The sequence below is a fragment of the Saccopteryx bilineata genome, chromosome 2 (genome assembly GCF_036850765.1).
Source record: "Saccopteryx bilineata isolate mSacBil1 chromosome 2, mSacBil1_pri_phased_curated, whole genome shotgun sequence".
NCBI lineage: Eukaryota > Metazoa > Chordata > Mammalia > Chiroptera > Emballonuridae > Saccopteryx > Saccopteryx bilineata.
This window is the reverse complement of record NC_089491.1, coordinates 133,847,036-133,866,577: the sequence shown is the minus strand read 5'-3', so window position 1 is coordinate 133,866,577 and position 19,542 is coordinate 133,847,036. Positions and strand designations below refer to the sequence as shown.

General features: G+C 55.4%; 2 protein-coding genes across 3 annotated transcripts; both read left to right on the top strand.

Moving 5' to 3' along the window:
- Window positions 1-3,448: 3,448 nt before the first annotated feature.
- AQP5 (aquaporin 5) lies at window positions 3,449-7,406 on the top strand. Its single transcript, XM_066257889.1, has 4 exons — window positions 3,449-4,280; window positions 5,333-5,497; window positions 5,905-5,988; window positions 6,713-7,406. The coding sequence occupies exons 1-4, from the start codon at window positions 3,546-3,548 to the stop codon at window positions 6,896-6,898; spliced, it is 1,170 nt and encodes a 389-aa protein (XP_066113986.1). The 5' UTR covers window positions 3,449-3,545; the 3' UTR covers window positions 6,899-7,406.
- A 7,281-nt stretch (window positions 7,407-14,687) lies between these two features.
- On the top strand, window positions 14,688-18,484 carry AQP6 (aquaporin 6). 2 transcript variants are annotated; one of them, XM_066254806.1, is made up of 5 exons: window positions 14,688-15,285; window positions 16,061-16,219; window positions 16,484-16,564; window positions 17,198-17,367; window positions 17,711-18,484. In XM_066254806.1, the coding sequence occupies exons 1-5, from the start codon at window positions 14,893-14,895 to the stop codon at window positions 17,877-17,879; spliced, it is 972 nt and encodes a 323-aa protein (XP_066110903.1). In that variant the 5' UTR covers window positions 14,688-14,892; the 3' UTR covers window positions 17,880-18,484. The 2 variants fall into 2 exon arrangements, with proteins under 2 accessions (XP_066110903.1, XP_066110904.1); XM_066254807.1 differs by lacking the exon at window positions 16,061-16,219.
- Window positions 18,485-19,542: the final 1,058 nt, after the last annotated feature.

The window sequence follows — 19,542 nt, the reverse complement described above, 5'->3', positions numbered from 1 at the left end:
ACCTGCTCTTCCCACAGTCCTTTCATCTCAACTAATAACTCCATTTTTCTAGCTGCTTAGGTCAAAATGCTCATTATCTTGACTCCTTGTTCTCACATGCCATGTGAGCGCCATCAGAGAATCCTATCAGTTCGACCTTCTCAGGGGACCCAGAATCCAATCATTCCTTCCTCAGGTCCAGGCCACCATCTTCTCTCCCTGGCTAAGTCCCTATCAGTCTCCCTGCTTCCATTCCTGCCCTTCCAGTCTCTTCTCAACACCACTGCAGAGGGATCAGTTAAAAGTTCTGTCACACCCCGCCAGTCCTCAGCTCCGGGACTTCTTCAATCTCTCAGGTGAAGCCTGCAGTCCTTTTGGTGGTGTGCTGGTCTGCCCACCTCCACCCCTCTGCTCTCATCTCCTTATGCTTCCCCTTTCTCCCTCTGCTCCAGCAACACTGGCAGCTCCCTCTGCCTGGAATGTTCTGCCCCCAGATATATGCATGGTTCTGTCCCTCTCCTCTTTGAAGTCTTTGCTCAGATGCACCTTCTCAGTAAGACCTACACTGACACCCCTTTAAAATTTCAAAGAAACTCCACTCCTATCCCAGCACATATCCTCTTTTTCCACAGCACTTAGTAGATTCTGTTACTATGTAACTTACATATATTCATTATTTGTTGTCTGCCTCCTTTCACTAGCACATTAGCTCCACAAGGCAGAGGTGTTGTCTGCTAGCTCCTAGCTATATCCCCAGTGCCTAGAACAGTACCTGATACATAATAAGTGCCCAGTAACTCTTTGTGGAATGAAAGAATGACTATTTCCCAACACTTTAGATAATGTGGAGCCCTAGGGATATCACTTCCTGTTAATTTCCTTGCCATTTCTCCCCCAGCCATACCAGGGAATACACGGGTCCCTAAATCAGGAAAGGAGGGAAGGCACTCTCCTTGAGAGATTTCAAATCTCCCTGCCACAAGTGGGGAGACCTGCACCCCCCCCCCCAGAAAGTTCCTAGGGAAGCATTCCTCTGGGGCTGGCAAGGCAAGGCCCAAGTGCTCAGAGAAAAGACAATTCTAGGACATAGGAGCTCCATTAGTTTCTTGTGAGAACCTGGAACAGAGTGACCTGATAGGGACTTGGAAGATTAGGAAGGATTTCAAGCACAGACCTAGGAAATTTAACCAGCTGTCCCATCTGAGCAATCTTGACAGACGGTCTCCTTCAGCCACACCTGGCCCATTCCTGGTGATCCCGTAGGTCCCATTTCAGGTCACTGGGTGACCCTGAACCTCTGAGTCTGGGTTTCCTCACAGGTAGCTTAGAACCACATCACGCAGTGGACGCCAAAGACCTTAGTTAGATGTAAAGGATTGGGGCCAAATCCTCAAGTTGGAGCTTCCCTGGTGGCCCAGCCTCCTGTGAGCACTGCCACTGCAAGTCCTTCCCACTCCAAGACAAAGGAGTTTGAGACCCGTGGATTCATGAAAACAGTGCCCAGAGAGAGAAGATAAAAAGGAAGGTAGAAGGGTGCAGACTAGAGACAAGTTTAGCAGCCAAAGGGACTGGCCGTTAAGGCCTATGGCGTTATCAGGGTCATTGTTCCAGTCTGGGCCGGATCCATAAGCCTTGAGTCCCAAGTCCAGCTGAATATCCTGTACACAGCTGCAGTGCTCTGCCAGGAGCAGGGTCCCAGGACCCATGGCAGAAAGGACAGACAGACCTCCTGCCCTAAGAGGAGAAGTGGGGGAGGAGCTGCTCCAGCAGGAAACACTGAACAGAGGAGAAACAATAGCAGGGTTTCTTTAGTCCCTGTTTTCTTTGGCCTCTTAGCTGCCACAGAGCCCAGAGTCCTGCTTCTCCAGGCCCTTGGCTCTCCTCCGGGCCCCTCCCCACGGCCCCTACCTGACAGACTGGCAGAGAAGCACCTGTTCCCTCTGCTGCAGCTCCACCTTAACTCCACACACAGCCTTCAGGAGGCTTTTCAAATTATAGTCCCAACATGAAGGAAACTTTCCTGAGCTTTACTCTGCGACAAGCACCATGCTAAGTGCTTCCCAAGGATCCCAGTGGCGGTGATGGGGGGGGGGGGGGATTCTTTAGTGCAGCTCCTCTCCTGGGATCCTGAGAGTAATTCCCTGCCCTTCCTCCAAACCCTGGAGGGCCCTCCAGCCTCATTCCCCAGATGCCTAACCTGAAGATAGGAAGAGGGAGAGGTGGGAGGAATGGTGGGTAGCAGCTGGGAGCTCAGAGGGAAGGGGCAAGGACAGGAGGAGGGGTGGTGGGAACTGGAGGAAAGTGTCACCCAGGCCAGGGGTGGGAGGATCTGACTTTAGAGGCACTGAGAAAGACCACATGTAAGAGAGACAGACAGGCAAATGAGGTAGAGACAGACAGAAACAAAAGAAGGTCACAGAAATTAAGAAGCAGAGGAGAGGTAAAATAGAGAGGAGAGAGAGACAAACAGAGAGACCAAGGCTAAGACTGTAAAAGGGGGGGGGTAAATGGAAAGAAGAGGGAGAGCCTGAGAGAGAGAGAATGAGGGAGGGACAGCGGCAGAGAGACACTGAGGGAGAAGGGCAGGGAGGCTGAAGAGGAAGACAGAAAGTCTGAAGAAGAGAGGCAGGGTTCGGAGAAACAGACTGAAGGAGAAAGCCAGAGAAGAGGCAGAGAGACTGCAGGAGGGGAAAAAAAATCAAGACTAAAAGAATTTAAAGGACAAGGAGACTAAAGAGACAGACTTGGAAAAGTGGAGAGAGCAGGAGGTGGAGGAGAAGGAAAACCTGAGACCTAGAGTAGGGGCTTCTGAAAGGAAAGTTGGACAGGTCCAGACCGGGCGTGGGGCGTCAGTGGTGTCCTGCACCCTCCCCGCACTCCCCTCCATTTGGACACCCCACCCCACCCCGCGACCCAGAGCCTCTTCCCTGACTTAAAATCAATCCCAGTCATGACCCCTCCGGTCTCATGTACAAAATGAATCCCCAGCCTCCACCTCCTTCGTGGACTCTCTCAGATTCCCAAGAAGGCCGGAGTGGAGTGGGGTGGGGTGGGGGTTGGGAAGGTTACCGAGAGGAGGGCGCCCCCAGGGGTCCACCGACGCCCCCCAGGGCTGCCCGGCGCTTGCTGGCGGTCCAGGACTGCAGGCGCGGGGCAGGCTAGCACAGTGCCCGCTTTTCCCCAAAAGCCCCTGCTCGAACCCCAGACACCCGCCGGGCCCGGGCCAGGGAGAGGCCCACGGTGGCCGGACCGCCCCGCACTGCCCAGCCCGGCCGCCCGCCCCCGCCACCGGGCGGCAGGGAACTGAGTGGTGCTGTCCTCAGGGAATGTCATCACTCCAGCCTCGCCGGGGTGAGGCTGGGTCAGAATGCCCGGGTCGCTGGAGGAAAAGGAGGAGCTGGACCCAGAGCTCAAAGAGGAGAAACCGGGAAGACAACCGCCGGAGATAAAAGCCCGGCGGAGACAGCCAGCGGGGGTCGGTAGGACGGGAGAGCCGGCCGGAGCAGTCTCCACGGGAGCCGCTGATAAAGAGCGCGGAGTTAAGCGTGGGAGACCTGGAGCGCACCATGCGCGGCTCCCCAGCCACCGGGCCGGTCTACACTGCCGCCTGGGTCACGTGGCCCCGGCAGGTCGCAAACTGCCCCCGCGGGAGAGCTCGCGGGGCCCGGGGAGGTGGCGAGCCCCCAACGGCCGCAAAGTTCCCTCCCTTCGAGCGGAGCCGGCTCCTGCGCGCGGGAGCCGCCCACTGCCCCCCCGCGCCGGCCCCGCTCGGGGGCGCCCGCCCTCTATATAGCGCACCCCTGCAGGGCCCGCGCCAGGCCGCTAGCCGCGCTGAGTGCCCCGAGGAGCGCCACGGTCCTGGGAGCCAGGCCCCCAGCCCCGCCGCCGCCGCCGCCCCGACGGGCGCCCCCCGCTGCCGCTCGGCCCCCACGGTCACCATGAAGAAGGAGGTGTGCTCCGTGGCCTTTGTAAAGGCCGTGTTCACCGAGTTCCTGGCCACCCTCATCTTTGTCTTCTTCGGCCTCGGCTCGGCCCTCCAGTGGCCTTCGGCGTTGCCCAGCATCCTCCAGATCTCTTTGGCCTTTGGGTTGGCTATAGGCACCCTGGCCCAGGCCCTAGGGCCTGTGAGTGGTGGCCACATTAACCCTGCCATCACACTGGCCCTCCTACTGGGCAACCAGATCTCCCTGCTCCGGGCTGTCTTCTACGTAGTGGCCCAGCTGGTGGGTGCCATTGCTGGGGCAGGCATCCTCTATGGGCTGGCACCAATGAATGCCCGGGGCAATCTGGCAGTCAACGCGGTGAGTGCCCACAGGGCTGGGGTTGGAGCAGGGACCCTGTGGGGTGGACTCAAGACCAGGCCCCCATACCCATACCCCATCTCAAGAATGGTTGCCACAGAGTGGGCCAGTATATACCCTTGCAGGGAAGATGATGGCTTCCAAGGCCAGGAAAATGAATCCCCAGGCTGGTGTGTGTCCCTGCTCAGTCTGCCTGGTCCCCTCCTGCTTCCCCTTCCTGGCCTCTCTCCTGGTGCCCACTGCCACTTCTTTCTTGCCAGAAACTTCTGCTTTATCTCCTGTTTCACTCCCAAGTTCTATCTTCCTCCTGAGCCCTCACAACCCCTGTCCCTCAGTGGAGTGATTTTGTGGCACCATCAGAGAGAGATAGGTTGTAATCTTGGTTTCCGCTGACCCTGTTCTCTCTGGTTCTCATTTTTCTCAGCCATTACATAGGGATGGCTATCACTTACCACAGCAGGTGTCAAGGGATTCCATTTAGAGACCATGCATGTGATCCCCTAATTCTGTTCCAATGCGAGGGTCTCTGTTGAATATTGGTTCTTGCTTCTGGCCCCCAGCTGCCTCCCTTTCCTGCAGCCCCAGCCCCAGCCCCCATGTACCATGCAAACTGGGTTCATTAATCAAACACAGAGGAGGATTTTCTCAGCCATTGTCAAGCCGTGAGTCAGCCACACCGGAGAGACGGGTTTGAGGTTGGCACTGGCAGCGGGTCAGGCACAGGCGGGAGGTGGGCTGGGGGTGCAAAAGACAAACTGGGCAGCTGCCCACAGGAGGGAGGATAAATGCCAGCGTGTGGGGGTTGGGGACTGGGCAGAACCGTTGACAGGACTGTGTCCATGAAAAGCTCCCTTCACACCACCCTTTGGCCACAGGCCTGCGCTCCAAGCTTTGTACACACAATGAAGTATGTGGTCTCTTTGTCAAGTGACCTCCCTGACTTGACGTGTACTGGGCTATAGGTGTCCTTGAAGGCCCTAAACCCATCTCCCGAAGCCCCTGGCCATAGAGCCAGAAGAAGGCTGAGGTCCTAACCCACCCTTCCCTTGCAGATCAACATCAACACAACGCCAGGCCAGGCCTTTGTGGTGGAGCTGATTCTGACCTTCCAGCTGGCGCTCTGCATCTTCTCCTCCACCGACCCTCGCCGCGCCAGCCCCGTGGGCTCCCCGGCCCTGTCCATTGGCCTTTCTGTCACACTGGGCCACCTTGTGGGGGTGAGCAGAGTTGTCACGTGGCTGAGGTTGTGGGGGGACCCTCGGGGCAAATAATGGGTCCCTCGAGCAGTATCTCTCCCAACCAATGAACCCTGCAGTTTGGGACTAGAGTAGGGCTGCTGTACTCTGTCCCGGACTTGAGCCCCCCAAACCTTCTGTAGCCCGAAGAAAGATGGGAATAAGTGGGAGTTGGGGTGAGAGCAGGAAAACAAGCTCATGCTCAAGCCAGAGAAGAGAGGAGGGGTGCATAGGTACCTGTGGGGAGCGGCCACCAGCCTGGGAATTGGGAGACTTGACTTGGAGATCTGGCTAAGGCCCTCAACTGCTGGGTGACCCTGAGAGAGTTGGGAGCCCCGTAGGAGTAGACATGAGCTTTGCCCTCCTCGCCCCTCCCTCTCTCTGTCCAGATCTATTTCACCGGCTGCTCCATGAACCCAGCCCGCTCTTTCGGCCCTGCAGTGGTCATGAAGCGGTTCACCCCTGCGCACTGGGTGAGTCTGGGCCTCCCTTGGATCCCTGGCAGTGAGGGCTTGGATTCCCAGCTGCAGCTACCTAGACTCTCCGAGAGCTATGGACAGAGAGCTTGGGGTGGGCCTGGGAAGCGGGGTCTAGAAGGAGAAGAGGACACAGGGAATAGAAGGCAGCCAGACCACCAACAGAGGTAGATTTATATGGCCTGAGTCCCGAGGGGACAAGGAGACCCTGGCTAGGGTGGGAGGGCTATGTGTGTCTGTCCCTCAAATTAAGGGAAGGGGTTTCTACTTCTAGGTTGATCTCCTCTGAGGATTTTGTCTGTCCCTCCAGGAGTCTGTCCTCTCTGATGTCTCATATATCTGTCCCTGTCAAAGAGTTGGGACGGTCTTCCTTCCTGTGGGTCTGTCCTTCTGGACAATCTGAAGGCTCCTCTAGAGTCTGTCTCTATCCCTATGTGGAAGGGAGGGTTCTGTTCGTCTCTCTGAGGATCTAGATGTTTGTTCCCTCTGAAGTTTCATTTGTCTCCCTTTAGGGTGGGGTGTCTGTGGTCCATGTTCCTGTCATTGGGGAGTTGGGGGTCAGTATTCCTGTCGCTGAGGTGGGAGGAAGTCTTTCCTCCTGGAGGTCTGGAAGTCTGTTTCTTGTGCGGATCCATGAGTCTGTCCTCGGGGTGGGGGTGGGGGAGTTGCTGGTCGCTGAAGCCTGGGGCTCAGTGCCCTGATGCTATCCTGTCTTCACCAGGTGTTCTGGGTGGGGCCCATCGTGGGGGCTGCCCTGGCTGCCATCCTCTACTTCTACCTGCTCTTCCCCAACTCCCTGAGCCTGAGTGAGCGCGTGGCTGTTGTCAAGGGCACCTATGAGCCAGAGGAGGACTGGGAAGAGCAGCGGGAGGAGCGGAAGAAGACCATGGAGCTGACTGCCCACTGACCAGCATCAGAAGGGGCCAGACCCTCAGCCTCTGAACTGCAGGGGGAAAACAAAACAAAAACACGACAGCAAAGTTTTCTTCCCCCACAGCTGGGTCCTCTGGGCTGGAGAAGAGATACAGGCTCCCCAGGCTGCAGGTAGAAACAGGAGCAGGAACCTATGTTGGGACTCTTGGGGTGGGGGCCAAAGGCTGGGGTCTGATGCAAAGGGGCCCCACTCTGGGACAGGGCAGGCTGCTGCCATGAGGTCAGGCCTCAGAGATTGTGAACGCAGCACCAAGCCAAGAGGGGTGGCGTGCATTCTTCATCCCCCACTCTCCCCAGCCCTTCCTCAAGAGCCAGAGGGATCCCAGCCCCCAGGATGGCAGAGGCTGACCCTCCCCGGAGCTCCTTACGAGGGAGACAGCCTGGTTCATTAAATGCTGCCTTATTTATTTCTGCTTAAAGATGCATGGGCTTGGGCTGCTGGTGTTTGGAGTGGGGATTTCCCAATAAACCACTGACATTCATATCTGGCCTCATGTCTTCCCAGAAGCCTCTCCTTGGGACACTCTGGCTCATCACCTCTCCTCTTCTCATCCCTCTGCCCCCCCACCATGGGCTCCATAGTCCTCTGTGGAAAGACACAGAAGCTGAGGCCAGGGGAGGCTAGAGTCAGATATAGGGAAGAACAAAAGAGGGGAGGGGGAGAGAGGGAGAGACCAAATATAGAAATAGAGCTGGAGATCAGGAGGAGGCGTTGGGAGCAAAGAAGGAGGCATCCTCTTCACTCAGTCTCCCGCCTGCACACCCCTCCCTCCTCAGCTATGTCAAGTCCCTGCCACTTGAGGAGGGTGTGCCAGGCAGGGTGGAGAATAAGTGAATCAGCTTGCAGCCCCTTGGGATGCCAAGAGGGTGACCAGCCAGGTCTATCATCGGGGAGGAGGCACAGCTCTGAACTCCCCTCTCTACACCTCAGTGTTCCCAAAAGAAGCCATGTTGGGAGCCTGTGCGCAGAGATAGCAGCACCCCCCCACACCCACACACACAGAAGCTGCACCTGGCCCAGCTCTTTTCTGGCCTCCTTTTTCCTGCCTCTGCAAGCCAGTGTCCTCACCATCTTCCCTTCTAGGCAGACAGCTCTGCCCTCATTGGCTCTTGTCCCTTTGCTATTACCACTCCTTAGGAAATCTCCTTAACTCGCCAAGCCTCCATCTCTTAAGCTATAAAATGAGCATTAAAACTGCTTCCTGGCCCTGGCCAGTTGGCTTGGTGGTAAAGCGGCAGCCCGGCATGTTGAAGTCCCGGGTTCAATTCCTGCTCAGGGCACACAGGTGAAGCAATCATCTGCTTCTTCCCCCACCCCACCTTCTCCTCTCACAGCCATGGCTCAAATGGTTCGAGCAAGTTGGCCCCGGGCGCTGAAGATGGTTTACCTCAGGCACTGAAATAGCTCGGTTGCTGAGTAACAGAGCAGCAGCCCCAGATAGGCAGAGCATTGCCCTGTAGGGGGCTTGCCTGGTGGATCCTGGTCCGGGAGTCTGTCTGCTTCCCTGCCTCCTGCCTCTCACTTAATTAAAATAAATTTTTTTTTTTAAAAACTGCTTCTTTCACAGGGTTGTTGGGGATTAGATGAGATGAGGCAGTGAGATTCCTAGCACCCATCTGCTCTCTGTGGGGGGAAAAGGTGGAATGCAGGTGAGCAGCTCAGGACCCAGCACTGCATCATGGCTAAGAAGTCTGGCTTGGGGTCCAAGTCTTGATGCACACTTTGGGTGACATAAGCTCTCTGAGTTTTAATTTCCTCATCTGTAAAATGGGGTTACTTGTACTTGTGGGTGGTTGTGAGGATAAAATGAAAAAATAGATGGAAATAAAACCCTTGTGCAAACATGGCCAGGCACTGCAGAGTGAGTACTCAATAAATGACTGTGAAAAGAAGCCAGCATGTACACATCTGGGACCCTGGCAACACCCCAGTTCTGGACCTCTGCTCTGCTCTCCTGAGTCTTAGAACGTGAGCTCCACCTTTTCTCCTGTGTGGGAACCTCACCACACAGTCTTCAGATCTGCCTCAGAAGAGGAGGGCCCAGTAGGACTAGCAGATGGACAGAGAAGAGGTGGGAGAGTACAACCCTCCTGGTAAGGGTCAGTCCCAGGGACTGGGCGTGAGTCCCTATCCCTCCTCCACGAGTCTAGTATCTGTGAGTGGGAGCTGCAGCCGTTCTGCCCAGCCTGCCTCATCAGCGCGCAGTTAACACCAAAAGGCAGTATGCCCATCGCTTTTCGACCTTTTGACTAAGATCAAATGCAAAAGGCAGTATTCGTGTGAGAACGTCGTCAAAGGAGCAGTCCCCCACCTGCCAGCTCCGGCCTGCACCTGCCAGCTCCGGCTTCCACCCATCGGGGCTGCAAATGCCAGCTCCGACCAGCAGGGGGGGACCTCGTCCACCAAATGCACAAATGCCGAGCTCGTCCACGAATCCTGGGCCTGGGCTCCAGCCCGTTGCGGTGTGGGGGTGGAGAACACGAGGAGTCTCTTAGGCCTGGGTCCCCAAAGCCCACCAGGAAACAGCTACTCGCAGTCCACCCCCACCCCACTATCTGAGACGGGGCGCAGAAGAGAGGGGAACCTTTTCCCACTCAATCTCCACAAGACTGAGGAGCAGGCACAGCCATGACTAGGAGGCTGGGTTCTCCCCTCAGCCCAGAAACTTATGTTCCTTTCTCTGGCAGGTGGGCCTGTGGGGGAAAGACCTGTAGGGGTGAGTGGGGCACCCAGTCCGAGAGACTTCCCAGCCCGGCCAGGGGGTGAGAGTCCACCTAGTCCTAGGGCTTTGCACCGACAAGTTGTGGCCGTCGGGATGTGTAGCCAGCAGAGGGCGCTGTGATCCGCGGTGGCTGATCCTCCACTGAGCTGCCAGATCCGGGCTCACAAAGACCGGTACACACAGGAGCGTGCACACCCAACCCCGCACATCCACACTGACCTTCAGTTATACCAAGGGGCTGCGTCTTCTTAGCATGGGCTGCTCACTCTGTGCGTGTGGCAGCCATGTCAACCCTCTTCCATCTCTCTCACAGGGCTGCTCCGGACCTGTGTTCCATGTGTTCTGGCTCCATGTATTTGTTCTTCAAGAGGCACATACATGTGTCACACCCAAGCACACATGCTCAGTCGCCCCTCTGACCCTCCTGGGTGGAACCCAGGAAGAGCTTTGATTCTCCTCTATGAGTCTCCCTCCCCCTCCTACTCCCCTTCTGCCCAGGGGCTGCCAGTTTTCACCAAGTAGGAAAGTAGACATAGTGACATGATGGAGAGATGGAGGCAGATGGGGGATGAAGGCAGAGAATGGACAAAAGTTGGCTGACTAAATGGATGGACAGGAGGGGCTGCTGGAGGTCACTCTCTCAGCCCCTCTAAGTCTCTTTCCTCCCCTGTCTAGCGCAGATGAGATCAGACTTCCTCACATGGCACATTTTGTGGGAACTGGTGAGATGATGTGAGGGAAGCTACCTTGAATTCTTCCTTTTCTGTCTTGTGTTTAATGTCCCTCCTCTTCTCTCCCCATACCTTCTTCCTTCTTGCTCCCCCTCCTTACCCCCAAGCTCCGGTCCTCAGTCAGATTTCACAGGTGCTTGTGCATGTGCGTGCACACACTCCTTCCCACGGAGGTACTCTCCCCAGCAGTCTGGGGAGCCCAGAGACAGGCCTCCGGGAGGTGAAGAGCACACAACCACCTGGCAGGCAGCTGTAGGCAGCCAGGTGTGAGGCCTGGGCAAAAGGCCTCTGAGCATGAATGACTTCCAAGCATGGCACTAGAGCCCAAGACTGGCGAGTCCTGGCGAGGTGCTGGCTGCAACTGGAGCAAACCCTGGCCCATGCCTGGCTGGCTTCAGAGGGCGGAGGACCTCGGCCTGGGCCAGGCCCAGCCACAGGAGGCTCTGTTTTAGGCCAGCCAGAAACAAGGGCTGCTGCTGCAGTCGGTACTCTCAGCCTCCGGGGCCAGAGCCAGGGCCGCAGGTGCTGCTCATCCTGGAGCTGCCACGGCAACCAGAACCTTTCCCACCCCCCACCCCCAGTCCCCACAGCTGTCTCACTGGAGAGGGGAAGGGAGTGGCAATTCTGATAGCCAACGTTTTCTGACTCAGAGACACTCTCCTAGGTATTTGCACATTTACTCCTAACAACACATGAGGAGGTAGGAATTTTCATCTCCATTTTATAGGGGGGGTGCTAAAGTCATAGAAGTTAAGCACCGGTGGGGGGTACAGTGCAAATGGCAGTGTTCAAATGCTTCCACTTGTCTTGTCCAAGGTCTCAACAGATGGGCATTCCTGTTTGGTGCCTGGTTTACAGGCATAGAAACTAAAGCTAGGTAAAATGTAGGGATGATGTCTGTCTCCAGTTCCTCCATGGCCTGGCACAGGGGGAGGGAAGAAGAGAGGTGCCTTTGAGGTTCCTTGGGACAGCCCCTGGGCCGGGAGCCCACCATGGCAGGGAGGAATGTCACCCACACTGCCCATCCCTTCATTCCTTGAGTATTTATTGAAAGGATCCTCTAAGCCAGGAAAGCACAGGCAACTGCACAGGAACAGTGGAGGCAGTAAGGAGGCTGAAGCCAGAAGTAGCTGCTGGCTTTGCTCAAGCCCAACTTCTCTACGCAGCTCGCCTTGAGTCTGCTGGAAAAGAAAATCAAGGCAGGCTTCATGGAGGAATTAGACTTGAACAAAGCCTTAAAAGAGAGACAAAGAGGAAAGGCATTCCAAATCCATGATCTCTCCACTATTCTGAGATTACCAGGCATGTTGCAGAGAAGAAGCCAGGAGAGGGAGAAGTGCAAACCACAGACCAGACTGGGAATATAACCTAGAGATGGCACCCATTGCTCAGAGGGCCAAGAGCACCGGAAGGGGCCCCTGACTCAGCACAGGAAAGCGCTGCCTCTTCTTCAGGGCCACAGGGAAGCTGGTGAGGACATGAGGCAGCCATCCGTGAGTTTGTGGCTGGGGAGGAAGGGTGGGAAGAAGTATTGCCTGCTAACTTGGCTTTCTAGGTGGGACAGGAGGCAAGTTGATCTGTTGGAAGAAAGCCAGAGGGAGTGGGGTGCTTGAAGAGAGTTGGGACAGCTTGAAGTAGGCCTTAGAAGAATGGGGAGAGAGCTGTCTAGGGATGACGTAAGGATTGCTGAACAGAGCTGCGACCCCTGCTGAGACCAGAGACCATGGGCTTGTCATGGCAGCGGTCTGCATGCTGGAGTGCCTCCAGCAGTGCTGGGCAGCGCAGAGGGCGGGAGAGGGGTGTAAGGAGAGTGGGACTGGAGAGACGCAGGTGTGGGGGTGGGTTAGCAAGATAAAGGAGCCCGGACAGTGGGGCACTGAGCTGAGATGCCAGGGCATCTGGCTGGAGAAGGTAAGGTGAAGCCAGGATGGCTGGGAGGACAGAAAGGGGATGGAGGAGGGATTTTACCGTGATTGAGATGGAGAGGGTGGGTGAACAAAGACTGTGTTCAGAGCTGGGATGTGTCACTGGAAGATTTCAGAGGGCCCAGTCCCAGGTGAGGGTGCATATAAGGCCATAAAAATAGCCAGCTGAAAGGAGGTAGATATGAAAGTCATCCAGGACTACCTCCAGGAGGTAAAGAAACTTTTATTCATTCACTTATTCATTCATTCATTCAACAATTATTTTTTTTTAAGATTTTATTCATTTTAGAGAGAAGAGGGGTAGGAGGAGCAGGAAGCATCAACTCCCATAGGTGCCCTGACAGGGCAAGGCCAGGGTTTCAATCCGGCGACCTCAGCCTTCCAGGTCCACGCTTTATCCACTGTGCCACCACACATCAGGCAATTCAACAATTATTTATTGAGCACCTACAATAACCAGTCCCTGTGTAAGACACTACATGTAGAAACGAGCAAAAGTTGGCTCCTGCCCCCTCAGGGGCTCACTTCTGGGGGGACACATTAACAGCATGGCGACACCCTATGATGACTGTATGCAGGAAGCGCTCAGGGGAGGTGGGAGCACACAGAGGGGCCTCCTGCCCCCTCAGGGGCTCGCCTCTGGGGGGACACATTAACAGCATGGCGACACCCTATGATGACTGTATGCAGGAAGCGCTCAGGGGAGGTGGGAGCACACAGAGGGGCCTCGTCCAGGAAAGGAAGAGGTGACATTGGAGCTGAGCTTCAGGGACGGCTTAGGGAGTTACCCAAGCAAAGGAAATGGGAGGAGCTCTCCAAGGAGAAGAGAGGGTATCCTCCAAGGAGAGACAACATGGAGTGTTCTAGAACCACTGTCCATTTGGCAAGGCCAGAGGGTAAAGAGGGTAAAGGAATGGGGAGAGGTGAGGGAGGAGGAGCAGGATCCCAGAGGGCCTTGGAGGCCACGAAGATTGCTCATAAAGGAGATGGAGGCTTTGAAGGGGTTTTAGCAGAGGAGCAGTAGGATCAGATTTGCATTTTAGAAAGATCACTGGGGCTGCAGTGTGGATAATTGATTGGAGCAGAGCAAGGGAGCAGAGAGAGAATGGTTAAAGGCTGCAGGCTGCAGGGGCAGCAAGGAGAGAGCACAGTCAGGAAATACTTAGGACTCGGTGAAGGAAGGCGGAGGCAAAAGAAACATGACTTTTAATGAAGATGTATTAATTTTAAAAAAGAAATATTTAGGACTCAAACTCAGCAGGACTTGCTGCTCTTAGTGGATGGGGCAGGAGGGGGAAAGGGTCCAGGATGCTTCCCAGGTGCCTCCAATGGAGCTGGAGGACAGGAGTGTGTTTGGGGGAATGGGAGAGAGGAGGATCTCACTGGGAGACAGATTGGATGTGAGGGGCTTGAGGACAACCAGGGGACACCCACTGGGCAGGTAGATGTGGCCAGGGGTGAGGTCCCAGCACCAGATGAGGTTAAGAGGTGAAGACAGCATTGTTTTAGCAGCTTAGCAGATTCTTCTTAGGGAGGGAATACTTTTGTTTGGGCAAAGACCTTGATATGCTGCTGGGGGTAAAAGGGCAGAGCCTAGGACATGGGTGACCTCAGGGCCAGTATAGTCACAGAAATGGCTCACCTGCCCTGTGTGAGATTAAGGGGAATTGTTTTGGCCCCTGAGAAGGAGAGCGGGGGTGGGAAAGGGGGGTGCTGAGGTGGAGAAGCCTGAGGGACGCAGAGACAGAGAAGAGAAGTGGGTGCGTGACCAAGGGAAATTCCCACTTGGCAGGCAGCAGGAGTGGCCACTGCCACGTGTCATCTGATTAGCTGTGGAATGAACCCGTCTTCCATCTGTCCCCTCTGCACCCCCACAGGCCCACATCCCCAAAGTAAAGTTGATTGTTCACATCTGCTTTCTGTGAGTTGGGTTTTAGGTGGGAATGGAGGAGAGAGCTGCATTTTACATGAGGCACAATAGTGTGAGCCTATCAGGAGGCAGAGCCTACAGTCAGAGGGGCCAGGAAAATAGGAACTGCCGCCCTGTGCCTCCCACCACCAGAATGCACAGGACCCTCTGAAGCAGGCCTTGGACTTGGGAGTCTGAGTGATTTGCTCTATTTAAGCTGACATCAGGGACGTGACCACCCTGGAATCCCATGCCCACCACGGTTCCTGCACCTGTGGCTGTGAGGCTGGGCCTCTGCTTGCAGCACAGTCAGGCCTGTCCAGCTTGGAATCCTCCTGGGAGGTTCCAGGTCAGCGCCCAGAGACCGCCCCCTCCCCCAGCTGTCAGGTGAGCTCAGCGGGGAGCAGGCATGTGAGCACCACCCTCATGCCCCCCCACTCCCACCACCCAGACACACATAACCCTGTCAGCTCAATCCCTGCCAGTCTGACCAGTGCAGTCTTGGGGCAGCAGTGCGGTAGAGGAGCTGGAGGTGGGACCAGCGAAGCCTACATAGTGAGACAGTGAGCGTCAGTCAGGAGACAAGAGACCAGAGGAGACAGAGGAGACCAGAGGCAAGGAAAACAGAGAGGCCCTGGGAGCAGAGGAGGCAGCAGCCAAAACACCAGAACCTACACACAATGGAACCAGAAAGGCCCAGCCTGACCAGTACGCTGGGGTGCCAGTTCTGGATGGCCATCAACAAGGCGCTGTTTGCCGAGTTCCTGGCTACGGGGCTGTACGTGTTCTTTGGTGTGGGTTCGGCTACGCGCTGGCCCTCGGCGCTTCCCTCTGTGCTGCAGATTGCCATTACCTTCAACATGGCCACAGCCGTGGCTGTGCAGATTGCCTGGAAGGTCAGCGGGGCTCACATCAACCCTGCGGTGACACTGGCCTTCCTCGTGGGCTCCCAAATCTCCCTGCCCCGCGCTCTGGCCTATGTGGCTGCCCAACTGTTAGGGGCCATTGTGGGAGCTGCTCTGCTTTACAAGGTCACACCAGAGGACATCCGAGAAACCTTTGCGGTCAATGTGGTAGGTGCAGGAAGGGGCAGCGGGTAGGGCCAGGAGGGAGGTGTCTAAACAGGTGGTCAGGGTGGAGGGCCAGGCTGGAGGCGAGAAACCAAACAGGTAAACTTTCAGGTACACGCTTTACACCTGCTCTGTGATGGGCCCTGGGATCCAGGGGAATCGCACTATGTGTGGCTTTAGGGCAGGCAGAGCAGGGATGGGATTGTGGTTTGAGGAACAGGTGAGAGAAGCCACACTGAGAGGCAGGAGCTGGAGAAGGACCCGGCATTTAAGGGTTGGGGCAGCCAGGGCGGGCTGGGGCTGTAGGTGGTGGCAGGGGCCTGCACGCATTTCATCTTCCTGCCCAAGTATGCTGCGTCCCCTGCTCCTCTGCTTCCCCGTGCTCCTCCCTCCCTGGGACCTGAAGGCCTGTTTTACTGCCCCTTTCCCAGGTTCTCCTAATCATCTATGTTCCACCTCTTTCCCCAAGTGTCCTTCTTCCACTCCCACCCAGCTTGTAAACATGTACCCCAGCTTCTCTGCGCCTCCCCTTTCCCACCCGTCCTGAGCCCCTGCCACCCGCCTAAATCACTGGTCCCAACCAACCACTAAGGAGGGAAGGGTCACACTGCTTCTGCAGGAAGCAAGTGGCTTAGGCTGTTTCGAGCCCCAATGCAGTTCTCCTTAAATCCTGGAATGGCAGTGGTGAGATGTCACCCTCTTACAATGAAGAAATGAGGCCAGGGGTCACTATCCCCTGGCAGGCCCGTGTGGACTCCAGTGTAACCCCTTCACCCAGGTCAAGAGCCCTGTCTCAACGGGCCAGGCGGTGGCACTGGAGCTGATTCTGACCCTGCAGATGGTGCTCTGTGTCTTTGCCTCTACTGACAGCCGCCAGGCTCTGGGCTCCCCAGCCATCATGATTGGGATGTCTGTGGCAGCGGGCCACCTCATTGGGGTAAGAGGCAAAGGGAACACTAGGCATATGCACACACTGCTCCCTCCTGGGGTGGGGGCTGCAGGGGCCCTGAAGACCAGTAAATGTCCCTCCCTGAGCCCCTCATATCTTGGGGCTGCGGCTATGCCCTGCACTCCAGGCCCAGGATGTGATGCTGCAGGAAGCAAGGCCAGCACTGCGGCTCTGAGCCAAGGCAGAGGGGACTGTCCCCTTCCAGACCTGCCTAGAGCCTCCTCACACCCTGAACCCACAATCTCTTCCCAGGTCTGCTTCACTGGCGGTTGCATGAACCCAGCCCGCTCCTTTGGTCCTGCCGTTGTCCTTGGGAAGTTCGAAGTCCACTGGGTAAGACCCTCTGCTGGTAGTCATGGGAGCGGTGAGGGCCCAAGGAGGGGCAATAGGGACTGTTACCAGCAGCAGACAGATGAATCTCCCTGCCACAGACAATTTTGACCCCCACTGGAGGTTTTCCTAAGCTCAGAAGACCAGAGCGAGTATCCTGGCTTGTACTTCCTTTCTTTCCAGCTTTAATAGCCCAGGGTACCCAGTGGATTAGCAAGAAATGGGCCAGGGCAGGAGCTACAGCCCCAAGCCTCAAGTCATGGCTGTTTCCTTATTCACTTTCTCCAGCTGGACCAATTTCCAAACTTGTATAAAGAAAAAGAGAAACAGAAATAGACACATATGCCAGCAAAGATAGGAAAAGCACTAGCCAGGGCTCCCGGCTGGCATGGGGAGGTGAGAGGAAGGAGAAAGGAATGGTGAGGGGACTGGGCCCACCCTGTGGGAGGCAAGATCCCCTCACCTGCAGGGACTGGGGTGGGAGGAACTGGTGCTTCTCAAATTTGCCACCTTTTAGATAGCTTGAGGGTTCTTGTGAGACCAAGTCAGCACCGGGGGAGCAGATAGGGGTCCCAAAGCCACCCTATGGTCCTGATCGCTCACAAGTCGGGTGCCCACCTCTCTCTTCCTCTTCAGATCTTCTGGGTGGGACCCCTGACAGGGGGTGTGCTGGCTTCGCTGATCTACAACTTTATCCTGTTCCCTGACACCAAAACCCTGGCCCAGCGACTAGCCATCTTCACAGGCACCACAGAAATTGATCAAGTGGTAGAAGTGGAGCCCCAGAAAAAGGAATCCCAGCGCAGGTCAGGGGACACCAAAGGGGAGAGTGTGTGTCAGATAGCATAGAACTTGGCCCCTGCCCTCAGGCTTCTGAGAGGAGCCCTGTATGTGGGCAGCATGCCTTGTGTGACAGGACTTTGGGTTTTCTGAGGGGAAGGGGAATTTTGAAGGGTATATAGAGAGGCTTGGCCTCTTGTCCTAACAGAGTGGGCAGGGGATTCCTCTCTCAGGCATTACAATTCTAGATAGAATGTGGGGAGCAAATTTGTTCAATTTCCTCCTCCGCCATCTCTTAATGGGATAGAGCAGAGGGAGGCAGGGGAATTCATAATTGCCCTCCCCTCCTCTCATCTATCTGGACTCTAGATCCCTATGTCTTGGGAAAAAAGGAATTAGAGCCCAGACACCAGTCTGCTTAGAGACTGAAGACTCAAGTCACCTCGGTGAACCCCAACTTCTCACATCACCCTTGAGAAGGAGAGGCCAGACTTCCCAGAAGACCAAGAGCCCCTCAGAGGGATGTCTCTGCTCTTGAGTGTGGTCTGGGGGGTAGGGCTCTCCCCTCAGATTGGGGGATTCCTGAGGACAGAGATTACCCTCCCAGTACAATTTCATTCCTCACTCCCCCCCCCGCCCCCCCCCCCCCCATGTTCAGGAGAGGCCCTGCTCTTGGGAAGAGCAGACACAGAGAGGAAGCTTTCTCAAGCTAGCAGAGGGTCATTTTCCAGGGCAAGTTCTGGGTGTCTGCCTGCCTTCCACCCCCTAGTCCTATTCACAGGAACATTCTGAGGACAGCCCAGCCCAGTCCCTGACCTGGGCCACAGGAGCTGTCTCCAGCCTCCTCCTCAGATCTGCCAGGACCTCCCAAAAGCGGTTGAGCAAGTCCCGAAGATGGTAAGGATGACCCAGGAAACCAAGATTTTCAGTTCAGTGCCTGTGATGGACTACCAGTCTCAGTTGGTTTGTTAGTATTTACAAGCTGCCCACGACTTGGGGTCCTATCTGGATCTCAGCTTCCCCAACTATCAAATGGCCACAAGCTTCCCCCAGAGTGCTGTGAAAACAAACAAGAAATTGGAAAATGTGTTTGGAAGTTAAAATGTTACAAAAACAAAGCAAATAAATGATGATTATTGTTGCTATGACTGTGATGGTTGGGTTTGAATACAATTGCTGTTGGTAATGGGAGGAAAGAGGGAGGAGAGAGGAAGAGGAGTGAAAGGGAGGAAAAGAGTAAATTTTTCTCATTTCATCAGCTCCAATTACAGGGCCCCTGCCTCCTTCTCTGCTGGGTCTACCAACCTGGGAGATTTGTGTGTGTGGGGGGGTGAGTGTGTGTGGAGCTTTGTAAGGGGAAGAGGATGTGTTGGGGGAGGGACCCTAGAATGAAGACACAAGCTTGTAAAAGTCAGTTCTCATCTCTATGACACCAGTCACTATGGTATTGAGATGCAGCAACCAAATCCATAAAATAGATAGGTTCCTTTCTATGATGTCTCCAAAGGGGCTGAATGGTGGGGAAGGGCTGCCAAAGTCTCCCCAGGTCCGGGTAACAGGGCCCAGCTGTGATCTATGCATCCCTGGGACTCATGGCTACAGTGACCATGCTGTGCTGTTACCCTGTCAGTGCAGAACACAGTGCACAGCTCCCCAAGCTGGGCCACATTCATCCATCTTCACAATCTGAGCCCAGGGTTTCTTGTGCCCTTTTATAAGCAGGGACAGATGGACTGTGTGTGTATGTGTGCAAGAGAGAGGGAGAGAGAGATGTAATATGATTGACTTGCTAAAGGTCACCCAGCTTAGTACCACAGTCCCTTTAAGATCTCCCAAACTCCCAGTTTAGAATTTTCCAAAATAGTGCTCCAGGGGGTCTTATACAAGCTGCAGCCAGAGGATGAGGGAAGCAAAAACTAAAAGGTTGAAGAGGGCAGGGGGTGGAGCTCCTGCAGCAGGCCCTTAAGCTCCTAGACAAATTATCTCCGCATCCACACCCCCAGAGCAGAGCACACACTGGGTGCTCAATAAAAGTCTGATGAATGAATGAATGACTGAGGCTGGGTGGCTGGGAGGGTGGGGAGGTAGTAATTGATCAAGAGGAGAATTCAGAAGTTACAGCTCCAAATAAGTCAAGATGACAGCAGCTGAGGAGTTGTGCTTTCCCACAGGGATAGCTGGGAAGAGGGTACACAGTCACA